The sequence below is a fragment of the Trichoderma gamsii genome (genome assembly GCF_001481775.2).
Source record: "Trichoderma gamsii strain T6085 chromosome Unknown Scaffold_60.2, whole genome shotgun sequence".
Lineage (NCBI taxonomy): Eukaryota > Fungi > Ascomycota > Sordariomycetes > Hypocreales > Hypocreaceae > Trichoderma > Trichoderma gamsii.
In genome coordinates this window covers 146,532-165,393 of record NW_020171397.1, presented here as the reverse complement: position 1 = coordinate 165,393, position 18,862 = coordinate 146,532, and the positions used below count along the sequence as shown (strand labels likewise).

Here is an 18,862-nt window from a genome sequence, read left to right as displayed (position 1 = left end):
AAATAAGAGTTATTAATATATAATATCTTAACCTATACTATTATACTTAAGTATAGGGTAAGTTCTTAATTTATAAACTAAGGCATTAGTTTATATTAATAAAGAGATATAAGGAATTTAATAAATAAAGTAATTATATAGCTAATAAAGTTATAAATAATTAATTTAATTATTATTTAAAAGTACTATATTAATAATTAACTATTTAAGTTTTATTTAATAAGTATAATAAATAATCTTATATAGTAAGTTATTTTAAGTAGCTTATAATCTTAATTATAATCCTCTAGGATAGCTTACTTTAGTGTTTATAATCTATTATAGGTAGCTTATAATATAAAACATAATCTTCTCTTAATTGGTTTATTAGTCTGTAGTATTTCCGTAGGTATATATCTTATAGTTGTTGGTTTGTAACAGTAGCGTATGAGAGTCCTCAACTAGTCGGGCCTGATTCAGAAGAGAACAATAATGAAAGAGATGACTGTTTAGTGTCTAAAGTGTCAATGGAGAAAATGAACTAAAAGAGACTGGCGAAATTGTATAGAAAGATCTTGGTATATCAGTTTAGATATCGGGAGACAGGACCACTTATATATGTTAATCTAAGAGATCTCCGCAGCCAGATGGGACTGGTGCTCCCTAGTTCAGCACAAATACCATAAGCTGGGAAAAATTAGCCAGTAGGCCTCTGTATATGCTTATTATTGCAAGTAAGCTAGCTCCTCTTCTAAGTAAATGATGGGGCAACCTCGATCAGGCTGTGGCAAACCCCACTAGGCAATTTTCGAGGTGATACGATAGGTCACATAGCGGACATAGGAGATAAAGTAATACTATAGGAATAAACTATGTAGCTTGGCCTTGCTTATAAACTTGTACTGTGGATGTTAAAGTGGCTGGGGTAATAGATGTAGGGAAACGTTACATGCATCCAGAACCTTAATTATGTCATCCAGCACTCCAGAGGAAGTCTCGGCTATTGCTATTGCTATTGCTGCTGTTCCTACTACTGCTACTATTCAAATGTAGCTGGCAGTTGTATGGTGGACTATCTGACTTGTTGAGTTACAATTGGGGTGCTGGATAACTTCCTCTATCAATATGACACGGCAGCCTTTATTCATATTTTTCTTCATTAATTTCTAGACGCTGCTAAGACCTCGTAGAACTGTTCATTATAATTACTCTATACGTTCGGCGATTGCTTTCTGAACCGCGTACATACTTTCCGGCCACCAAGTCCCATCCGCCTCAGCAGATCCAAGACTCAAATCTTGGGTCTCTGCAAATGCTAGTATCCGTCCCAATTCCCACTGCCCAATGCTACCAATCCACCACACGCCATCCAAAAGCATAACGAGAACCAGCCAGTGGGCAAAGATATTCATGGCCAGCCGTTGCGCCGCAGTAAGTGGCACACCTTGCTCGGGAGAATTGGGGTTGCTTTGATTTACTGCCACTGGCATATAATCCAAGGCTGATTGAACAAGTTGGAGAAACTCAAATGGTACCTTGTTCACAAAGGACATGATGATTCGCCGTAGTAGATTAGATGGCCTGGCGGATGTCGCGGAAGCCATATAGTTCCTCAGCCACGGAGAGGCTTTGTCTAATTTGCCACATTGAAAGAAACCCGATGTAGCATACATTATTTGTGATGGTTCTGGTCTTGACTGGCAGGTAGAGAAGACCTTTGCAAAAAGTTGCTCCAGAAGCTTGAGAGACGCAAGGCAGACTTGTAGATCGGAATTCTGAACATTTGGATCGTGAGCGAATAAGTTGTTTTCTTCCATGCAGACGGCCTGTGCCCGTGCGTCGAGCTTCTCCAAGGCGGTGCTGTATGTAGCAGACACTATTGGCATCAGTAATTGCTTCGTTTCCTCTGAAGGGCCGTCTTCAGGAAAGTAAACATCGTCGCCAGGCAAGCTACTTGAACATGAGGGGCCATCGTGTTCCACAGTCAAAGTTGGGCTCAGCAACTCATCTCCAACATCGTCGCATGTGCTGTTTAGTAGGCCAATATACGCTACAGAAGCAGCACGTATTGAAGTTATCCACTGTGACTGCATTGGCAACAAGTCGTTGGATAATATTTCTCCGGTTCGCCTCGCTTTCTTAGCAAGCAACACCCGTACAGTGTGGTCGGACAATGCATACAGCACCATCAGTGCAGCATTAGCCAAGACTGTATCGCAGAGATCGTCATATATAGCGCCCTGTAACTGGTGAAGGGATGTTCTGTGATGCTGATCTGCTAGAGCAAGCAGCCTTTGTATCTCGTCCAATCTCTCCAGAGGCGCCGGCGAGTGCTTTAGAATGTCGTAGCACTTACACACAGCCGATAGAGCCAGTATAGACTCCATGACAGGCCTGCTACCAAAGGCAAGATTCGGAATGCCCACATGGAGAGCGTAGAGATCTTCTGAATTATAGGGGATGACGCGGCTAGTATGTGTAATGTAATGACTTAACAGCTCAAGCTCCTCAGAGTTGAGAGCATGAGATGCCCGCGACCCTTCCGGAACTCTTGAAGCAAGATATGGCGATGCGGAAGTAAAGCCGGAAACACTTGAACAAGCATCGTCGGAGCGGGCTTCGAAGCTCTTCGGGCTGGCTTCGATGAGACTCAAGTATCCCAGACCTGGGATTTCTGGTGCAAGCAGGTCCGGATCAGGGCTGATTTGTTTTGATTTGGGCCTGAAGCGCTCGTCCTGGAAGGTATATTGACACTCGTGATTCCGCTTCTTGCAACGTGTGCAAACAGGGAGTACTTCGTCGCACTGTTTGGGCGGTCAGCGATCATTTAATTCAGCATCTCAACCTTGTATAATCGCAGCTCACCTTCTTCCTCTGTTTCTTGCATCTCAAGCAGCCCTTTCTGGATTTTTCATGTGAACGGCGGTGTTTGTATTCTCTGGAAATACTTGTAAGAAGCGTAGGCATTTTCGCGGTAATCTCTAAACTTAGAATTGACTCCTCGGTGACAGTAACTCGAGTCATTAGAACTATGCTTTATATTTAAAGATGGGTTTGAAAGGCATGCGCTAAACCGCAATTAAAGTCCCGCTAAGTGAATTTGGAATTGGCGGCTATTTGGAATTTGAAATCCGGCTGTGCTTGGCTGTGTTTGGGCCTAGGCATCGAGAAACAAACCATGCGCTTAGTCTGTTTAGACTTTGGGGCTGAGCTTTAGAAGGAAGGCCTGCAGACAGCAGAGCCCGAGAGCCCGATAGATCGATCAACTTTCAAGCGACATTACGCGTTGAGCGGAATGCCCGCGGACCAGCACGGACAAGCACGGAGCAAAGCCGCGTAACGGCATGGATTGAGTACTTGAATAAGTGAATAAGAGAGTCGTGAGACCTGCCTGCTTCAGCGGTTTCGCATGCTTGTTCGCATGCTTGTTCGGCATGCTTAAAACTATAGTTAACTGACATCGTTGCTTGAGTTGCAAATTGTTCAAGACTGTTCACAGACTTTGCTAGAGATGCGCAAGTTTGCATTGGCATAAAAACTTTCTGCCAGGACTTCGCGAATTCAATATCCTGAAACGTATCTCTTTATCTCCATATCGGCAAAGGATCGAGCGCTAATCGCTTATACGGCCGCTATTCGCTTAAGTCCTGCGGCACATCAATAGCAACCACTACCTAGGTACTATATTGTGTAGGTAGCCATTAGCACTCTTGGGAGCTGCTCTTATTTAGGGCGCCACTTCGAATGTAACTCACCGCGCAATGACTTGCCAAGGGGTCAGACGTCCTCGGGAACATTAGCCGTAGCCTAGACCAGGTTGACGTTTTGCTGAGATTGAGCTTGATGCACATCATATTTGCATCGTCGTCAGCATAAGCTGCGTCTGCTTCTGGAAAGTCTGTGGCGTTAACGACTCAGCCAGGCATAGTCGCCAAGGAAATCGAGCGGTGTGAGGATATACAAGTCGTGTGATGTTGCAAAGGCCTGCTATAAGTCAAGAAATACGGTTGATTCGTACGCATCGGGCGTTTTTTCGTAATATTTGCTGATACTTGGCTTGAGTCGCGTAGGACGTGCGGCATAACCGACTATCCTTTTCCTCATTTCCCTGAATTAGTAATTATCATCAAGACGCATCAGTAGATCAAGTACCTGTCGGCAAATCAAGTGTCTGCCGGCTATATGCCTATCGATATACCAAGTGCCTATCTGTATACCGAGTGACTGTCGGCAAACAAGGTGACTACAGGTAGCACTGAGCAGACCATAGTATGTTGTCCGAAGAAGATGATGGCTGTATTTGTCGATTGTCTAGTTGGAAGAGATATTTGTCCGTGTAGTTGAGTTGTTAAAGTCTGGCAAGAATATAGGCCGCTTAGTCGTCCGGGTGAACATTTGCCATCGCCAATGACAAGACGGTCGATTTTATGAGGGCTTTGGCGACTATCTCCTCAATTCCAAGATCAGCACTGAGCAGTTCACTCGGGTACGCGTTCCTTGGAGTTTCTCCCACCACATCATCAAGACTGAGGTTTCAGTGGCACCGCTCACTTTAAGTATTTCAGAACTCCAGACACTACGTGTTTAATTATCTATGATCAACATGGATAGATGTTCAAGTTTCTATCGAAAGTTTCTCGCTAACTCTGTAAAAGCTGTGGATTGCCAGATTAGGGCCGAAGCCGCCTCTTCAAATACGCTCGCCGTCTTCATCCACAGCGTATTTGCATGCAGTCTTGGGAAGTTTGACACAAAATGGCTCTTCATTGTAGTGCAATGCCATGGTTATATGCCACAGTATATATGTGTATATGTATATTCCATTGTTGGACGCAGGAGTGTCTGGTTCACAGGCTGCGAGAACTTCCACCGCTTGAGCAACTTGTTCGAGCAGATTTCGCTGCATGATTCTTAGGGAAACTCTTACAGGGCTTACACTTATATCTAGTGTACTTTACATCCTTCTAGTGTATTTCACTTCCATCTAGCGTATTTCATGTCCATCTAGTGTATTTGCAATTTTTGCCCTGAGCTTGAGCCTAGAGCAGGCAAGTAAATGTCGACATGTCATTTAATAGCAGAGGATCATGAATTCCAAATATTGCCATCTTCCAATTCCAAATACCCGTATCCTCGTCGTTGTAGGATCGTATTATAACATTTTTAATTGTCTTATAGCATCATGATGCCTACGAAGTCTAGTCATCAGGTGCATAAACGATACCGAGCAAGTGGTCTGCCTGACTAGGTCCATCGAGCCGCGATTCGAGCGTATTCCTTCAGGCGTATGCCCCACAGCGTATTCGCTTATTACAACAGGCATAGTGCGCTTGTGCCAAAACCAAACTCAAATACACACCAGACGATTTTGTAGCCCAGCTTGACTGTAACCGGTTTAGCCAAAGCGTTTAGTCTGAAGAGAGCCACTTAATTGGCACAGCTCTGCCGCACCTATGGGATACGCTCCTGCTGATTTCCAAAGGATAGACCCCTATTGGCTGCCCCTGAATAGAGCTTTGGCTACTCCAGACTTTCAGAACTTCCATCTGACCCGCGCCCCAAATACGCCTTGTTGAGCTAACCCAATATGGAACATTTGAAGAAGCAAAGTATTTGATATCGGCTTCGAGATGATGTATAAGTACGCCACGAGTTACGGTTGGAAAGGAAAGAATAAGACAGAGTAGCTCTACCATTAGTCTCAACTACACTGAGAAACTAGCGTAATACTTCAATCAACCAACATGCGTGGCTTGTTTTTCATCTCGACTCTGGGGAGCTTGGCCGCCGGCTTTGCTCTGCCCAACTTTCCTGTAAAGGGCCATGAATGGATTCCAGGAGGACCAGAAGATAGTGAGATTACAGAAACGACTCTTCCATACACAGGAAACTGACAGTACATTTTCAGGTCGATCTCCTTGCCCTGGCATCAACGTCCTTGCCAACCACGGCTACCTTCCACGCAATGGCAGGAACATCGATCTGCCAACTCTTCAAAACGCCGTCGCAGCTGCATACAACTATGCTCCCAACACTTTTGACGATGTCTTTGCGCAGGTTCAAAGCATGCAGCTCTCAACCACGGGAAACATTTCCACCTTCAATCTCCATGACGTGACCAAGCATGGTTACATGGAGTTTGACGGATCGTTGTCGCGCAATGACGTTTACTTCGGAAATGCCGAGCGCTTTGATCCCAAGATTTGGAAGACCATGTCTGACAGAATGGCTTTGAATAAGGTCACGAGGGATCCCATGTCCAAGTATGTGACTGTGGAAACGGCGGCCAAGGCGAGGGCTGCGCGCGTTGCAGACGCGATGAAGGCCAACCCGACCTTCAATGCTTCGGCTCTTGAGATGCAGGGCAGCCCCGGCACGACGGCTCTGTATTTGACCACGCTGTGGGATGATTCTGTTGGAGCTGCTCCTAAGGAATGGATCAAGATGTTCTTTGGTAAGTCGACCTGCTGGCTAATTGCTATATACTGTCTGTTAGGACTGCGCTGATACTTGAATAGAGTTGGAACGTCTCCCTTTTACTAAGCCAAAGACCCAGAAGACTAATATGGATATCGGAAACATGTTTGCAAAGGTCTCGGCCGTGCAAGTCTAAGTTTAAACAATCAGTACGCATTGGATTGCTCATAATGGCATTCTTGAAAGCCGGAGTTGGGGGTTAGAGAGAAGCTTGCGTTGTTGTTTCTTTTATTTGTTTGTAAGCGTGTCTACTTGAGCGTCAATAGATGTTGGTATTGAGAAAGCAAGAATCTGCTTTCTACTACATACCAATTTACTAGATTAGATTAGATAACAATTACACCTACAGGGCTTTTAGATTGTTTATATATATATATACAAGCCACGCTTAGCTCAGTCTGTTTCCAGTGCACTAGATCCGTCATATACAGACTAGATATAGCCCATTCATGACTGTTTACATAATGCTACATGCATCTACCGCCATTACATCAGCTCTATTCATTATACGGTCGCGAAGTGGGTCCAAGGAGTCGTCAAGGTCCTCCCAGTAAATGTGGTTCATCCAGCCTCCTCTCTGCTCTTCCATAACTCTAGCCATGGTCCGCACACACTCTTCATCGGTTTCAGACAACGCTGCCATCACCAGGAAGACTCGCTTCTCAGGATTGCGCCCACTATTCGCAAGGTAGATCTGGTTATACGTGGGGTTGTTAAGTTTCTTTAGCTCGTCTTCAAACATCATGAATATCGTCATCATGCGCGCCGTTACCCAAGGAAAGTTGAGACTCGAGTATGGAAAAGGACCGCTGACATCTGAGCTAATGTCTAACCGGATGGCCTCGAGCAACTCTCGCCGTGACAGGTCTTTGGGCTTTGGAAGCTGGGGTAGCGCAGGCATGGGGTCGTTGTCGGACTCTAAGCGGAGCGGATGGGGTCCACCGGTGTCAGCGGAGCGTTGTCTGAAGGATTCGGCATCTGAGCGCAAATTGAGCAACAAGGTTTGCCTGCCAAGATCCTCATTGGGGATACGGTCGATGTTCCATCCAGATTCGCGGTACAATAGAAGATTGGACTTTGTACTGAAGAAACGGTTCGCGGCCACATCCAGCATAGCATGTATGGAGTTGGCTTGCCCTCTGCGCTTGGCTCGTTGGCGCTGTGCCATATGAGTACCCGTCTTGTCAACTCGGCTGCTGAGTGCTTGGGGGAAGTTTGACGTAGGGGGCTGGCCGTCGGCGTAGAAGGCTGCTCGGAACGTCTCCCCCAGAGAAGCAAACAGCCCAATAGGCCGGTCGAGATACTTCTTCTGTACGAGCATGTTGTGTAGGTGGATTATAAGCATTGGCTCGGGTATCTGATCCCAGAGCAGCTGGCCGAAACGGTAGGCAAGCTCCAAACCTTCAGCCAATCCGACGCCGCAGAGGAAGGGCGAGTATTCCCAGAGGCCATTAGCGTTGCTGCTGGAAAAGCGAGAGGGTGGCAGCGTTTGCAGCCCAGACATGTACTTGGACTCGCCTAGCCAATCTCGGAAGTCCCACAACAGACCTTCAAGTACAGCGATTTGTCCCTGGTGTCGGCTGGGGTCGCCGTGCAGCATGCTATCTCGCTCCAGCAGCTGCTTCAGCACGTCGCTGCCCTGTAAATAGCCCTTGCCAGTTCTCTGGCTTTCACGATCCAGAAACAGGTCGACGTCTCGCCTCGGCCGAAACCCACTCTTTGGTGGCTCCAACACATGCCCCCTGAAGCTGTTGATGGACCAACCCCGCGAGATCATCAGTGAGTCGACTATACACTGCAGTTGGAACACCAAGCTTGGGCTGATGCACTTTTTGACATCGGTTCCGGGCTTTTGCATGGCAAGAGAGCTGTTCTCTATGAGTTAGAAATCATCGTATTGACAGGGAAAAAGAGTAGAAATGGCTCACGTCACAATGCCGGCAAACTCGTTGATGCCAAAGAGTCGCACGTGCTCGCGCCACTGACCGTCGGCGGCCCAGTCGACCTTTTCGTACACATGGTGTTCCCCTTTCATCGTGTTGCGCTGGACCACAATGCTGGAGTATACGTTGACAAGATCGTAAAGCCAGTTGATGGTATAGGATCGACGCCAGCGCAGTCTCTGCTCCTTGGTGGCGCGCCGAAGGTCCAGGGTTGGATTCCACTTGTCTATCTGCTGAAGCATGCGCTTGGTCGGCTTACCGCTGCGAGTGGCCTGAAAATCGATCACGAAGTCTATGAGATCTTGATATGCGTAAATGAGGAATTGTTCCTTGACGTCCAGATTGGCCTCTTCCATCTTCTCTGTCCGCCCATCCGCATTCGAGACCCTATGAATCGACATTGAGAAGTTGCTCATTGCCTTTTCTATATTGCCACGTGTGATAGTTCGCATAACTATCTCATATGACTCGTGGCCAGGAAATTCGATCATGATTGCCGCCTCGGCCCGCTTGACCATGGCCGTGGACAGATCTGCTAGAGTAGCCGCTACGGCGCCATTGAGGCCTTTGTACGCAACGTCATGCCACACGCCGCTCATGTACAGCCGCAGGTCGATACTCTCCTCGAAGAGAGCATAAACAGCCAGGAGATAGTCGGTGACGATGCCGTCCGCGTCCTCAATGATGCGGTAGCTTTCGAGCGGAACCTGATCCAACGTTGGGGGCTCAGGCTTGGCTGCCTGTTTGCTCTTCTTGGCTCGCTTGCCACCCTTCTTCTTCTTGCCTCTTCCTGGCCGAGCTTGGCGGCGCTGGTGCCCGGCGGCAGTTGACTTTGGCTCATCAGACTCCTCACCGTCGCTAGAGTCTGCGGCAGCTGTGTCAGGCCCGTCTTGCGCAGAGTTTCCAAGGCCAAGTGCTGCGAACTTGTTGGAAAAGTTGGCCTTCTCGACCTCGGCGTCGAGTTCGGCGTCGAGTTCAGCTTCTTTTCCAGCATTGGTACGGGAAGCCTGGCTCCGAGTCTCATTCTGCTGATCCCGCGCCCAAGCAGGGCCGCCGAGAACTTCAAAAACCTCATGCAGAGCATCAATGAAGTACTTGTGACCCACATTGCTCTCCTCCATCTCAGGGTCAGGCTTCGAATTCAAGCCTGCGAGCTGTTGAAAGGCCTCGTATACAGTCGTTCTGGCGCGTATAGCCGACTGCAGCTTGCGGTAGATGGCACCTGGGACGCGAGTAGCATGCTTGGAAATCGTCTTGGCCATTGCTACAAGCTCCTTGACAGTCACTTGACCCGTCACATTTTGGCTGCTCTGATGCTCCTCACTGCCTGGTCCAGCGGCATCCGATGACTGCAGGATTGTATTGGAAGCATGGATTATCCAGTACAGGAGCCGCTGCGTATCCCGTTTGTAGGTATGGTACGTGTTTCGAGGCACGACGGATGCCATTGTGAAGCAGCGCTTGTTCAGCTGTGATTTTGCTGCTAGATCCTATTGGCATATCATAATCATATCATAATCTGGTTGTTTTAGGTGGCTGAGGCCGTGTAAATGATCCAGTGGGCCTCTTAAAGCCCGTTTTTGATTGCCGTACAAGGCGAGATATACATGGCTTTTTGTTGAAAGGAATCTGAGCTAGAACTGAAATAGGAAGTGGGGCGTATCAGGAACATGAATGCAATACTCGAGTTCGGGGAATAGAGAGAGCTCCCTGTTACTAAAGGGAGCAAAGCTCGAGGCATAAAAAGACTACAGATACATAATTTCTTTTGTTAGAATCAAGGCACTTTATTCACTCCTTCATTGCTCTCTTATCAGCAACGCGCCTTGCAGCACTTTTGTGAGGTTGTAGATAAGCGAATGCTTGATTACCGAAAAATCACGTGTATACATATGTACATGAGGATACGATAAACCGTTGTAAGCTTCGGGTTGGTATACACGCATGTACCTGATAGCATTCGATGTGAGGGCGGATCAAAAAGAAAAGAAAGGTCAAGTGATAGTACTACAAGAACGATTCTTACACTATTTGGCTCTTGATACTATATGTGAATAATTCTGGGAGGCGTTCCAAGTTCTCGCCCTCTCTCTTCTTGTATCCCCGCTTGGCGTATTAATATACTGTTTCCAAAAGCATCAGGGCCTTTGTCGCGCTGCACTGCAAACTAATCTGGGGAAAAGAAGATGGAACGCTAATATGAGCAGAAGAAAACTAAAGCTTTGTATATAGTGTAATGGACCTGTAACGCATGTAATTACTCCTCTTATCAACACCTTCCCGCTCATATGAGACCAAGGCCATCTATCTCATTGACAAGTCTACGGGCGGGTAATCTCCCTCACAACAAGCAGAAGGCTGAAGCATATAAAATTATGACATTGAATTGAATCTCAATTCCCATTTCAAGTATCTATCTTTCTATTTATCCAATAACATCGTGAAGAAATAGTATGATGGCGTTAGCCATGAGAAATCTAACTTATTACTACCCATCATTATCTCGTAGGCGGCAACATCCACAGTGCACATGAGTAGGGCAACTAAAGTCCGTGTCGAGAAAAGAAATCGAACATGAGTTGGAAACCTGCGGTAGCGTTGTTGTGCAGAGGCAGCGCATGGCCAGTATTTGGCTGGAGAGCAACCTCAATAGCCGTAGCGTGGGGATAAGTCTGGTTCAACATGGTCACATTGGCCAAACCACGGCAATCTCCTCGGCAAATGTAAAAGTCAAACTCTGGCAGCAAGAACTGCACAGGAGCTTTGAAAGATGGACCGGGGTTTCCAAGCAGTGACCAGGCCGAGGCAAACTCTCCAATGGGGACTGGCTGTTTGAGGCTGATGCCGTAGTCGAGCAGCTCCTTTGTGAACGCCGTCTTGGGGTTACCTCCGAAGAATATGTTCTGGATACCATCTCTCTGGCACACAACGTATCCGCTTGGGCGATCAAAAGCAGGGTTTCCTGTAGCAGCATATTCAACGCTGAATGAAGTTGAACCAGCGCTGCCGAGATTCTCGGTCAACAGATATCCCGTAATAATTGCTCCGTCACTAAGGGGGCCGTATCTGGCAATGAACGCAGAGGTGAGGAAAGATCCGAAACTGTGTCCGATGTGGACGACTTTGTGTGGAGTGGTCAACGATGTGAACAAAGAGTTGGAGGGCTGTGCATGGCCCGCAAACTCATACAGGCTGCCATTGCGAGCCATCAAAGTCAATTGGCGGAGGATCTCCAGTTCCAGAGGAGCTTGGACAACGGTGTACGCATCCGGGTGATCAGATTCACCGACTCCCAAACGGTCGTATGTAAGGATCGAATGTCCTGCTTTGAGTGCCGCCTCGACATAAGAGCGGTTCTCCGGCTTGTACTTTGAGTCCCAGTATCTGGAGTCGTAGTGTACTCCATGAGTGGCAATCTGCAAGGTATTCTTCTTCGAATTCTTGGCAGAGTTAGGAATACACAACTGCGCATGAATGTTGAAGGTCGCAGACGTTGTAGTGTTCTTGATGATGTTCCCGGGCCCATGAATGGAAGTTCGAGTGGCATCATAGATTGCCCAAGATACTGCTTCGATATCATTGTCTACCTTTGGTATGTCGTAGACTGCAGTCTCTGCAGTGATGGGCAATGCAATGTCGAGCTGCTTGCAGTATCCATGAGGCCTTGATTCGAGAATTGTATTTGTCGAGGCGGATATGCCAGGAAGAAGCATTAAAGTGCCGAGCAAGAGTTTAGATGCCATTGTCAGCCAAGAGATGAAAAGAACTGCCGGCTAATTTGAAGTTGGTCGACGATGACTTGGTGTGATTTGGCGGTCCCAATCTTATAGTAAAGCGATTGCTGCTTGTTTGCAAGTGATTAAAAGAAATAATTGCAGGGAAAGCAAACATATAAATAGACAATGAAAGAGCTGCGATGTTCTAGAAGCTTGCTAGGGTTCCATAATACGCTTATTCTCAACTCAAATGAAGCTTAATTCCAAATGACGATTTAGCGCAGATGCTGTAATACGCCCACCTGATACGCTCCGCAATACGCTGTCAGCTTCCTATACGCCCTACGCCCTATGCCTTATGGCTTATAAGACGCTAGATCCCACAACACAGCCTCAGCCTTGCTGACGGGAGAAGCCGAATTAGGAAAAAATTAAGTCTTTCTCTACAATAAGGAGAGCAATAATCAAGCTTGGCAAAGCATAGAAATTATCAACAGGCTTGCGAGGATGGTGTAGTTGCGAATTCGACTCAGCCACCCTACTATACATCGACCTCCGATATTAATGAGCGTATTGATTCAACCAACAGCAACAGTTGTTGAACTATTTCAAATTCTTCTCGGACTAACTCGGCAATACCGACGATGATGCATTACTTCATGCCGTGGGTAATAATAGTTGCCTAACGACACTTCAATATTTGATTGCCCCATGTGCTGTTATAGATATGCCGACTATGAGCTGGGCCGGCGCAGGCAACCTTTGGCTTCGCCCGCTGTTTAGTTAGGTTTCCTAAATGGATATCTTCAATTGCGTCATTGGAAAAAGACACCATGTCATTATCATGAAGTCGTCTGAGTGGCTAGTGGCACTTACATAAGTAGACCTAACTCAAGTCTCTGAAAGAGTATTTAGCTAAAAGGTCAATAATGCTTGCTTCATTGCATTAGCTACAAGCGATACGGTTTCCCGAAAAGAGCGCTAGATTTTTGTTAGTTGATTAATCTCTAGCCAAGCGTATTTGGACTTTTGTACCTTGTAAATGGATCCTAGAAGGTTTATAAGTCTTATTAGTACTGTTGATAGGTTGAAGTTATATTCCCTTGATCCAGCGAAGTGTTGGTATGCATTTCACCTTGTACAGTCGACAAATACAAAGAAGAAGAATCTACATATACATATATACCATTATATTCGTCCGTGGTCAACAGTGGCTGTAAATAAAAGGACATAAGCTCTTGGCAGCTACAAGCAAGCGTAAGATAAAAAGATGTGAGGCCCGAAATTGTCCATCGTAAGTATTACTCTGGACTATCTACAAAGAGATTACGTTTGATTGTGGAATTCATCTCTAAGCGGCTAGTTTGTACCTGCTTTAATATTTCATGTTTCGATTCTGAGAGAAGTAATAAATTGTTATTATCATGCTTGCCTCCAGGGTATCGGAGGGCCTATCCAAGATGTTGAGTGACAACTTTCCGGGCAGTATCTTGATCAGCCACTTGTCTTATTAAGAGAAGTAACTGCACGGGTAGCGATGCACGTCTTGTCCAGATTACTGATCTATAACTAGAAATTTCTCAATGAAAGCGTACCGATAAGCAAGATTTCCATCATGCGTAGCTTTATCAGCATCAAGGCTATAGATATAACACCTATAGATTTAGCAGCGGTGGCTTTATTCACAACCTTATCACACAAGCCTGTCCTACTACACATCAAACAAATAAGATTCTGTCATGCTCTCTGCGTGCTACATACATCCGGCTCGGCTTGAAATAGCCAACTCATCGAATCGTATCAATCCCACAACAGCCTAGTTGCACCATTTCCGTCACCCACAGCCCAAATAAACAAACAAGCCCATACTCCTCCCGCCAGCTGCATCCTTTTGCGCATTCATGCCGCAGTTGCCGTCGGTACATTCCCAGTGCATACAGCCGTCACCGTCCTCACAATCGTTCCACAGCCAGTATGGCAAGTAGGACAGGGGGCCAGCACCGTCGGCATAGGCAATGGACAGTGACACGGCTGAGTAACCGTCTTGAGTATTACACAGTCGGGCTGCGGACCACAATGCAGCGTAATAGCAGGACAGCTGTGGTTAATAGTATGAGTTGGGCAGCCCGTTGGATAGGGTTGAACCGGGATTGGGAAGGGATCAATAATGATGGGGGGATCAATAATGATGGGGGGATGAATCGCAATAGGGCCAACCGTGAAGGGAGTCGGGGTTGGGATGGGGGTAATTGGGATAACGATGCCCATGCAGCTAAAGCAGTTAGATGGAAGTCCAAAGGGAGAGACTGAGGCGTGTGCTACTCACAGGCCTGCATGGAGCAATGCCGCCATAGTTTGCTTGAACATCATGGTGAAGAAACAGTAGATAAGAATCAGTAAGTTGTTAGCTTGAGTTATTGGCGCTACGAGAAGCAAATCAAGTTTATCGAGAGATTTGCTCCCTTTATATAAGCAAAAGGGACTCGTAAAAGCATGCATGTCTCCAATATGCACTATACCACAGCTGCAAAAGTTCCAACGTGCCGAACCTTACATCCAGGTGAGACAAAACTCCATTCCATAGCCAACCAATGGCTGAACCCCCTGCATAGACCAGCGCAGGCCGACTTATCCGATGCTTCATCCTTGAAGGATTAACAGGTGAACCGAGACATTGCCTTTTACTTCTAAGTATAGTAACCACTCGGTCAAACAACCCAACCCTACTTTCATCCTTTGGGATTTGTTCAGATATATCTACTCTGAGTGGTTATAAAGTGTTACTCTTACCTACACGATACTCTCAGCTATGCTTCAACCCCCTTCAATTTACGTTCTAGATTAATTGGACCCGGGTAGACTAGCCGTCAAGCTATCTATGTCTTTCTAGCTCCAAACAAGCAAGCTCTTTCATTCCCAGGGAGCTTGGCCACCATATAGACACTCTTCTAGTTACGGATTTGAAGCAATGTTTGTGTGACTCATCGTGTAGTACATGTATAAAAATAGGAATGCAAACAAGGATACTCATCATATCACGTAACAGCCTCTAATGCTGTTAAAAATCGCTGTGCATATATCATCGTTAGTAGCCATCAGTTCAGCATATCAACAGTGGAGAAAATATTCATTATTATTCTAATCAGCTTGAAAGAATGCAGCCACGAGAGAGCAGAGTCATATTGCACCAAACCATTTTCAACTATCATCATTAAAGTATTCCCAAAGGGCTCCAATTTCGCCTCTATCTACAGCGTATCTATGTATAAGGTAGACAAAGATCCAGATAAATTTCACTCTAAACCTCAAAATCCGTGTTGAACCATGCTATTCGCTAATCTTCAAAAATATTATGCACTGCTTTTGTCGCTTGCGCGTACGGCGTGCTCAAAAGTGTATCAATAGTCATACTGCAACGTCTCTCCCAGAGCGTTGAAAGAAGGGCCGTAATTGTGACGTTAAATGGCAAAATAAACAGGGGAATATCCTCTACGCTTATAGTTTGGAACGGACGACCTCTAGACGATACTTTACGTCTTTGAGTGCCTTGTTCGTTGGCTTCCAGTCGTCAAATTGTCTCAGCAGCTCCTCCGTTTCGGCACTGAGCTGCGTCTTGACAAAATCCTCTTCCAAAAGTCCGCGCATGATCCATGGCAAGACATAGGGATTGGATGAAGCTAGAGGTGTTGTCTCTCGCTTTGGAATTTCGCAAGGTGTGGGCTGTGCCGTGGCAGTCGTCTCTAGAGCGTGTACGATGGCGAGGTCATATACGGCTGCGTCATAGTACAAACGTGAGTGTCCTTCGCCAGAGTAGAGTGATCCGGCAAGGGCAACAGAGAGTTCACGAATAAGGCCGTGGTCGGATATGCCCAGATTGCGAAGCTTGAGTGCGAATCCAATCAGATGGGAAATGAAATCAGGAGCATGCACTCGGCCATCGATGAAGACGGCACGGTAGATGTAAGGGTGGTTTGCAGGCGAGTACACAGCAGACTATGAACATGTCAGTTATTGCTGTTCATAGTCAGCAAAAATGGACATCATCTTACCTCCATAGGGACGAGCTGGTCGTCAATACTGCCCACAAACGTGACACGAGCTCCAAAATCGACTACCCGTTTGAGACAGGCTTCGAACCTTTTTGAGTTGTTGCTGTGAGGATCACCAAACTCCCACAGCTCTGCTGCTGCGCCCATAAGAATGCTGGACTTGTAGTCGGGGAAAGGGCCGAGGGCCACGCCGGCCATGGCACAGACGCCAATTCTGGTGTCTGTTAGCACGCCCAGATCAATCAACTTCTCCAGCAGCATGATGCTGACTGGCACTCCTTGGGAGTGGCAAGCAATGATAACCAGATCAGCCTGGCGAATCGGCTCAATCCAGTTTAGTAGGAGCTTCCACAGATTTGCCACCCTGTCGTTAATTCTGCCTTCTCCTTCGAGGGCAACCTTCTCGATTTCGCACTTGGGGCTGCCATGGCCATCAGTCCATCTGCGAATAGCCTCAGCACAAAGATTTGCAAATCGCAGAGAGGTTCCTGTGGGCTGGCCTATCATAGGACGTAGGTATGCCGCTGGAAAGAAACCATGAACGCCAATGGCAACTGCTTTGCGGATCTTTGGAGTATCTTTGACACGGAAGACATGATTTGGGGGTTGTTGCGAGGTTCGTAATACGAGATTCGTAATTTGTCGCAGGATAGAGGGGTTCTCTTTCATTTGGTAGGTGCTAGAAAACGACGGAAGTAGCACATTGGGCGGTTCCTTTACGGCGGACTCGCTCTCAGTAACGGCTTTCTTCGAAGGCGCCTGTTTCTTCTTCTTAGAATCTGTCCTAGCCAGTGATTTTGAAGCAGGCAGCTCTTGTTCGGCGCCTGCTTTGATAGAGGGGGCGGCAAAGCTCTGTTCTACAGGAGCTGATTTTGTACTGTCCGCAGATGGCGGCCGCTGGATATCAAGATCCATCGATATCGGTCGAATCCGTTTGGTCCTGCGCCACGACAATACGCTTGCTGGCGGTTCTGGTGTCGGTGCATCATCTTTAGGGTCTTTGGCCGGCGCTTCTGAGATGGCTCTTTCTGCCATAGGTGTTGGTTGGGCCTCTGACCCTTCACCCATGACCGCAATTTGCCCCGATTCCGGTTCTGGCGCCTTATCCTTACTCTTCGAGGGCTCTCTGTACCAAAAAGCCCAGGTAGAGCCGGCTTTGGGAGGAGGGCTTTGTGCCGGCAGCGCTTCAGGCGGCGAGACATCTTGTGTAGGTACGTCTTTGGCCTTCGCTGCGGATTCTTCATCAATTTTTGATTTCTTGCTGGACGATCGCGATACGGTAGCGGTTGAGTCTTTCGAGCGTTCATTCTTGAGTGGAGTCATTTTGCCTGATGGGGCTGTTGATTCTGTAGCTGTTCCCTGCTTCGAAGATGCGTCGTCGTCTTGAACTGCTGGTCGTTCTTTAGGTGCGTCTGGCTCAGGCACTGAAGCTGCTTTCGTGTCTGGTTGCGGATTGCCATACCAAAAGCCAAACCAAGAGGCCGTCTTTGGAACATCTGGAGCACTCTCGGCAGCTGGAGGCTCAGAAGGGGGCGCTTGCTCAAGGGATGCTGGTTCAGCTGGCTCGGCAGCTTTGGTGGGCTCAGAAGCCTCTTCTTCTTTTATCGTTGGGGGGTTTGGCGCGACCTGAGCAGGAGGTTCGGCAGGTGAAGCTCTAGCCCACCAGCCGAACCACCCAGCCGAAGCTGCCTGTTTTTGTGAAGCATCTTTAGCATCGGTTCCTTGTACATCTTCGCCGGTAGGAGCCTCCGGTCCAGGTTGCGGCTCCTGAGAAGGCTGCGGCTCCGGGGTTTGCTGCTCAGTAGCCGGCTTTGTCTTGGGAATCGGGGGCATCTCCGGAGCAGGTCCCGACGCCCTGGTATCTTTATCTCCGGCACGTAAAGAATCTACCGGCTTGTTCTCTTCTATTTTCTTGGTCGTAGATGAGCTGCTAGACTTGGACGAAAGCGATGCAGGTGGCGCAGCTGAGTCGGGTCTGTCGGGGAGGTGCGTATCGTCTTCGCTTCGCTTCGTGTCGAATCGAGAGAAATCGGGTGCGTTCCTAGATCTAACAGTGTCTCCCAATATATTCTCCCGGGCGATCGATGTCGAGGCTGTGGCCTTTGCGGGCTTCGCCCACGTTGCGTACCAGCTGCTGGTTTTCCGAACCTGTTGCGCTCAGTCAGAGGCTGTCCATTCAAATCCAGGGGTTCACGCCCGTGGGCAGCTGAAAAGGAAGGGGAATTTCCTCACCTCTTTTACCCAAAGTGACGCATCCGAAGGCTTGTGATCGCTGCTGGATCCAGGCTGTGGAGGCCTTTTCTGCTCGCTAGCTTGCTGCGCCGAGGCAGATGACGCCAGTGACAGTGACGTCTCAGGCGACAGAGCCGTGGTTGGCAGGCTCGACGAGCTCAGAGCAGCGGGATTAGGGCGTTGCCTCTTTCGCGGCGGCATCACGAACGCAATACTGATAGGAAGCAGGCCATAGAATGGATGAGGAGGAAGAAAAGGACACGCAGTTTAGGTTTCGATGATGCAAGGTTAGCAGGCAGAAAGGCGGCTGGAAGGTTCAGCTGTAATTGATGGTACCTCGGAGCTACTTTGGTCGGCGGACTCCGTAATAATGATGAATGACGATGCCTGGAGCGTCACAGCGCGCGTTTCCGGCTCCAACAGCGGCTCTTCTCCCCTAAAAGAGCCAGGGATGCCCTGTGGCATG

The 18,862-nt window shown here is 47.6% G+C and overlaps 5 protein-coding genes across 5 annotated transcripts; 1 reads left to right on the top strand and 4 right to left on the bottom strand.

The window, feature by feature from the left end:
• Nucleotides 1-1,184: 1,184 nt before the first annotated feature.
• TGAM01_v210343 (hypothetical protein) lies at nucleotides 1,185-2,946 on the bottom strand (the record flags this gene model as incomplete). The annotated part of the gene is made up of 2 exons (XM_018810757.2): nucleotides 1,185-2,783; nucleotides 2,845-2,946. 2 exons carry the CDS (start codon nucleotides 2,944-2,946, stop codon nucleotides 1,185-1,187), a joined length of 1,701 nt encoding a protein of 566 aa, XP_018656040.2.
• A 2,777-nt stretch (nucleotides 2,947-5,723) lies between these two features.
• Nucleotides 5,724-6,592, top strand: TGAM01_v210341 (hypothetical protein; the record flags this gene model as incomplete). Its single annotated transcript, XM_018810756.1, has 3 exons — nucleotides 5,724-5,832; nucleotides 5,888-6,433; nucleotides 6,498-6,592. The coding sequence occupies 3 exons, from the start codon at nucleotides 5,724-5,726 to the stop codon at nucleotides 6,590-6,592; spliced, it is 750 nt and encodes a 249-aa protein (XP_018656039.1).
• Nucleotides 6,593-6,913: 321 nt separating this feature from the next.
• TGAM01_v210342 (hypothetical protein) lies at nucleotides 6,914-9,847 on the bottom strand (the record flags this gene model as incomplete). The annotated part of the gene is made up of 2 exons (XM_018810755.1): nucleotides 6,914-8,324; nucleotides 8,385-9,847. The coding sequence occupies 2 exons, from the start codon at nucleotides 9,845-9,847 to the stop codon at nucleotides 6,914-6,916; spliced, it is 2,874 nt and encodes a 957-aa protein (XP_018656038.1).
• Nucleotides 9,848-10,942: 1,095 nt separating this feature from the next.
• Nucleotides 10,943-12,142, bottom strand: TGAM01_v210340 (hypothetical protein; the record flags this gene model as incomplete). Its single annotated transcript, XM_018810754.1, has 1 exon — nucleotides 10,943-12,142. One exon carries the CDS (start codon nucleotides 12,140-12,142, stop codon nucleotides 10,943-10,945), a length of 1,200 nt encoding a protein of 399 aa, XP_018656037.1.
• A 3,468-nt stretch (nucleotides 12,143-15,610) lies between these two features.
• TGAM01_v210339 (hypothetical protein) lies at nucleotides 15,611-18,597 on the bottom strand (the record flags this gene model as incomplete). The annotated part of the gene is made up of 3 exons (XM_018810753.1): nucleotides 15,611-16,108; nucleotides 16,165-18,312; nucleotides 18,397-18,597. 3 exons carry the CDS (start codon nucleotides 18,595-18,597, stop codon nucleotides 15,611-15,613), a joined length of 2,847 nt encoding a protein of 948 aa, XP_018656036.1.
• Nucleotides 18,598-18,862: the final 265 nt, after the last annotated feature.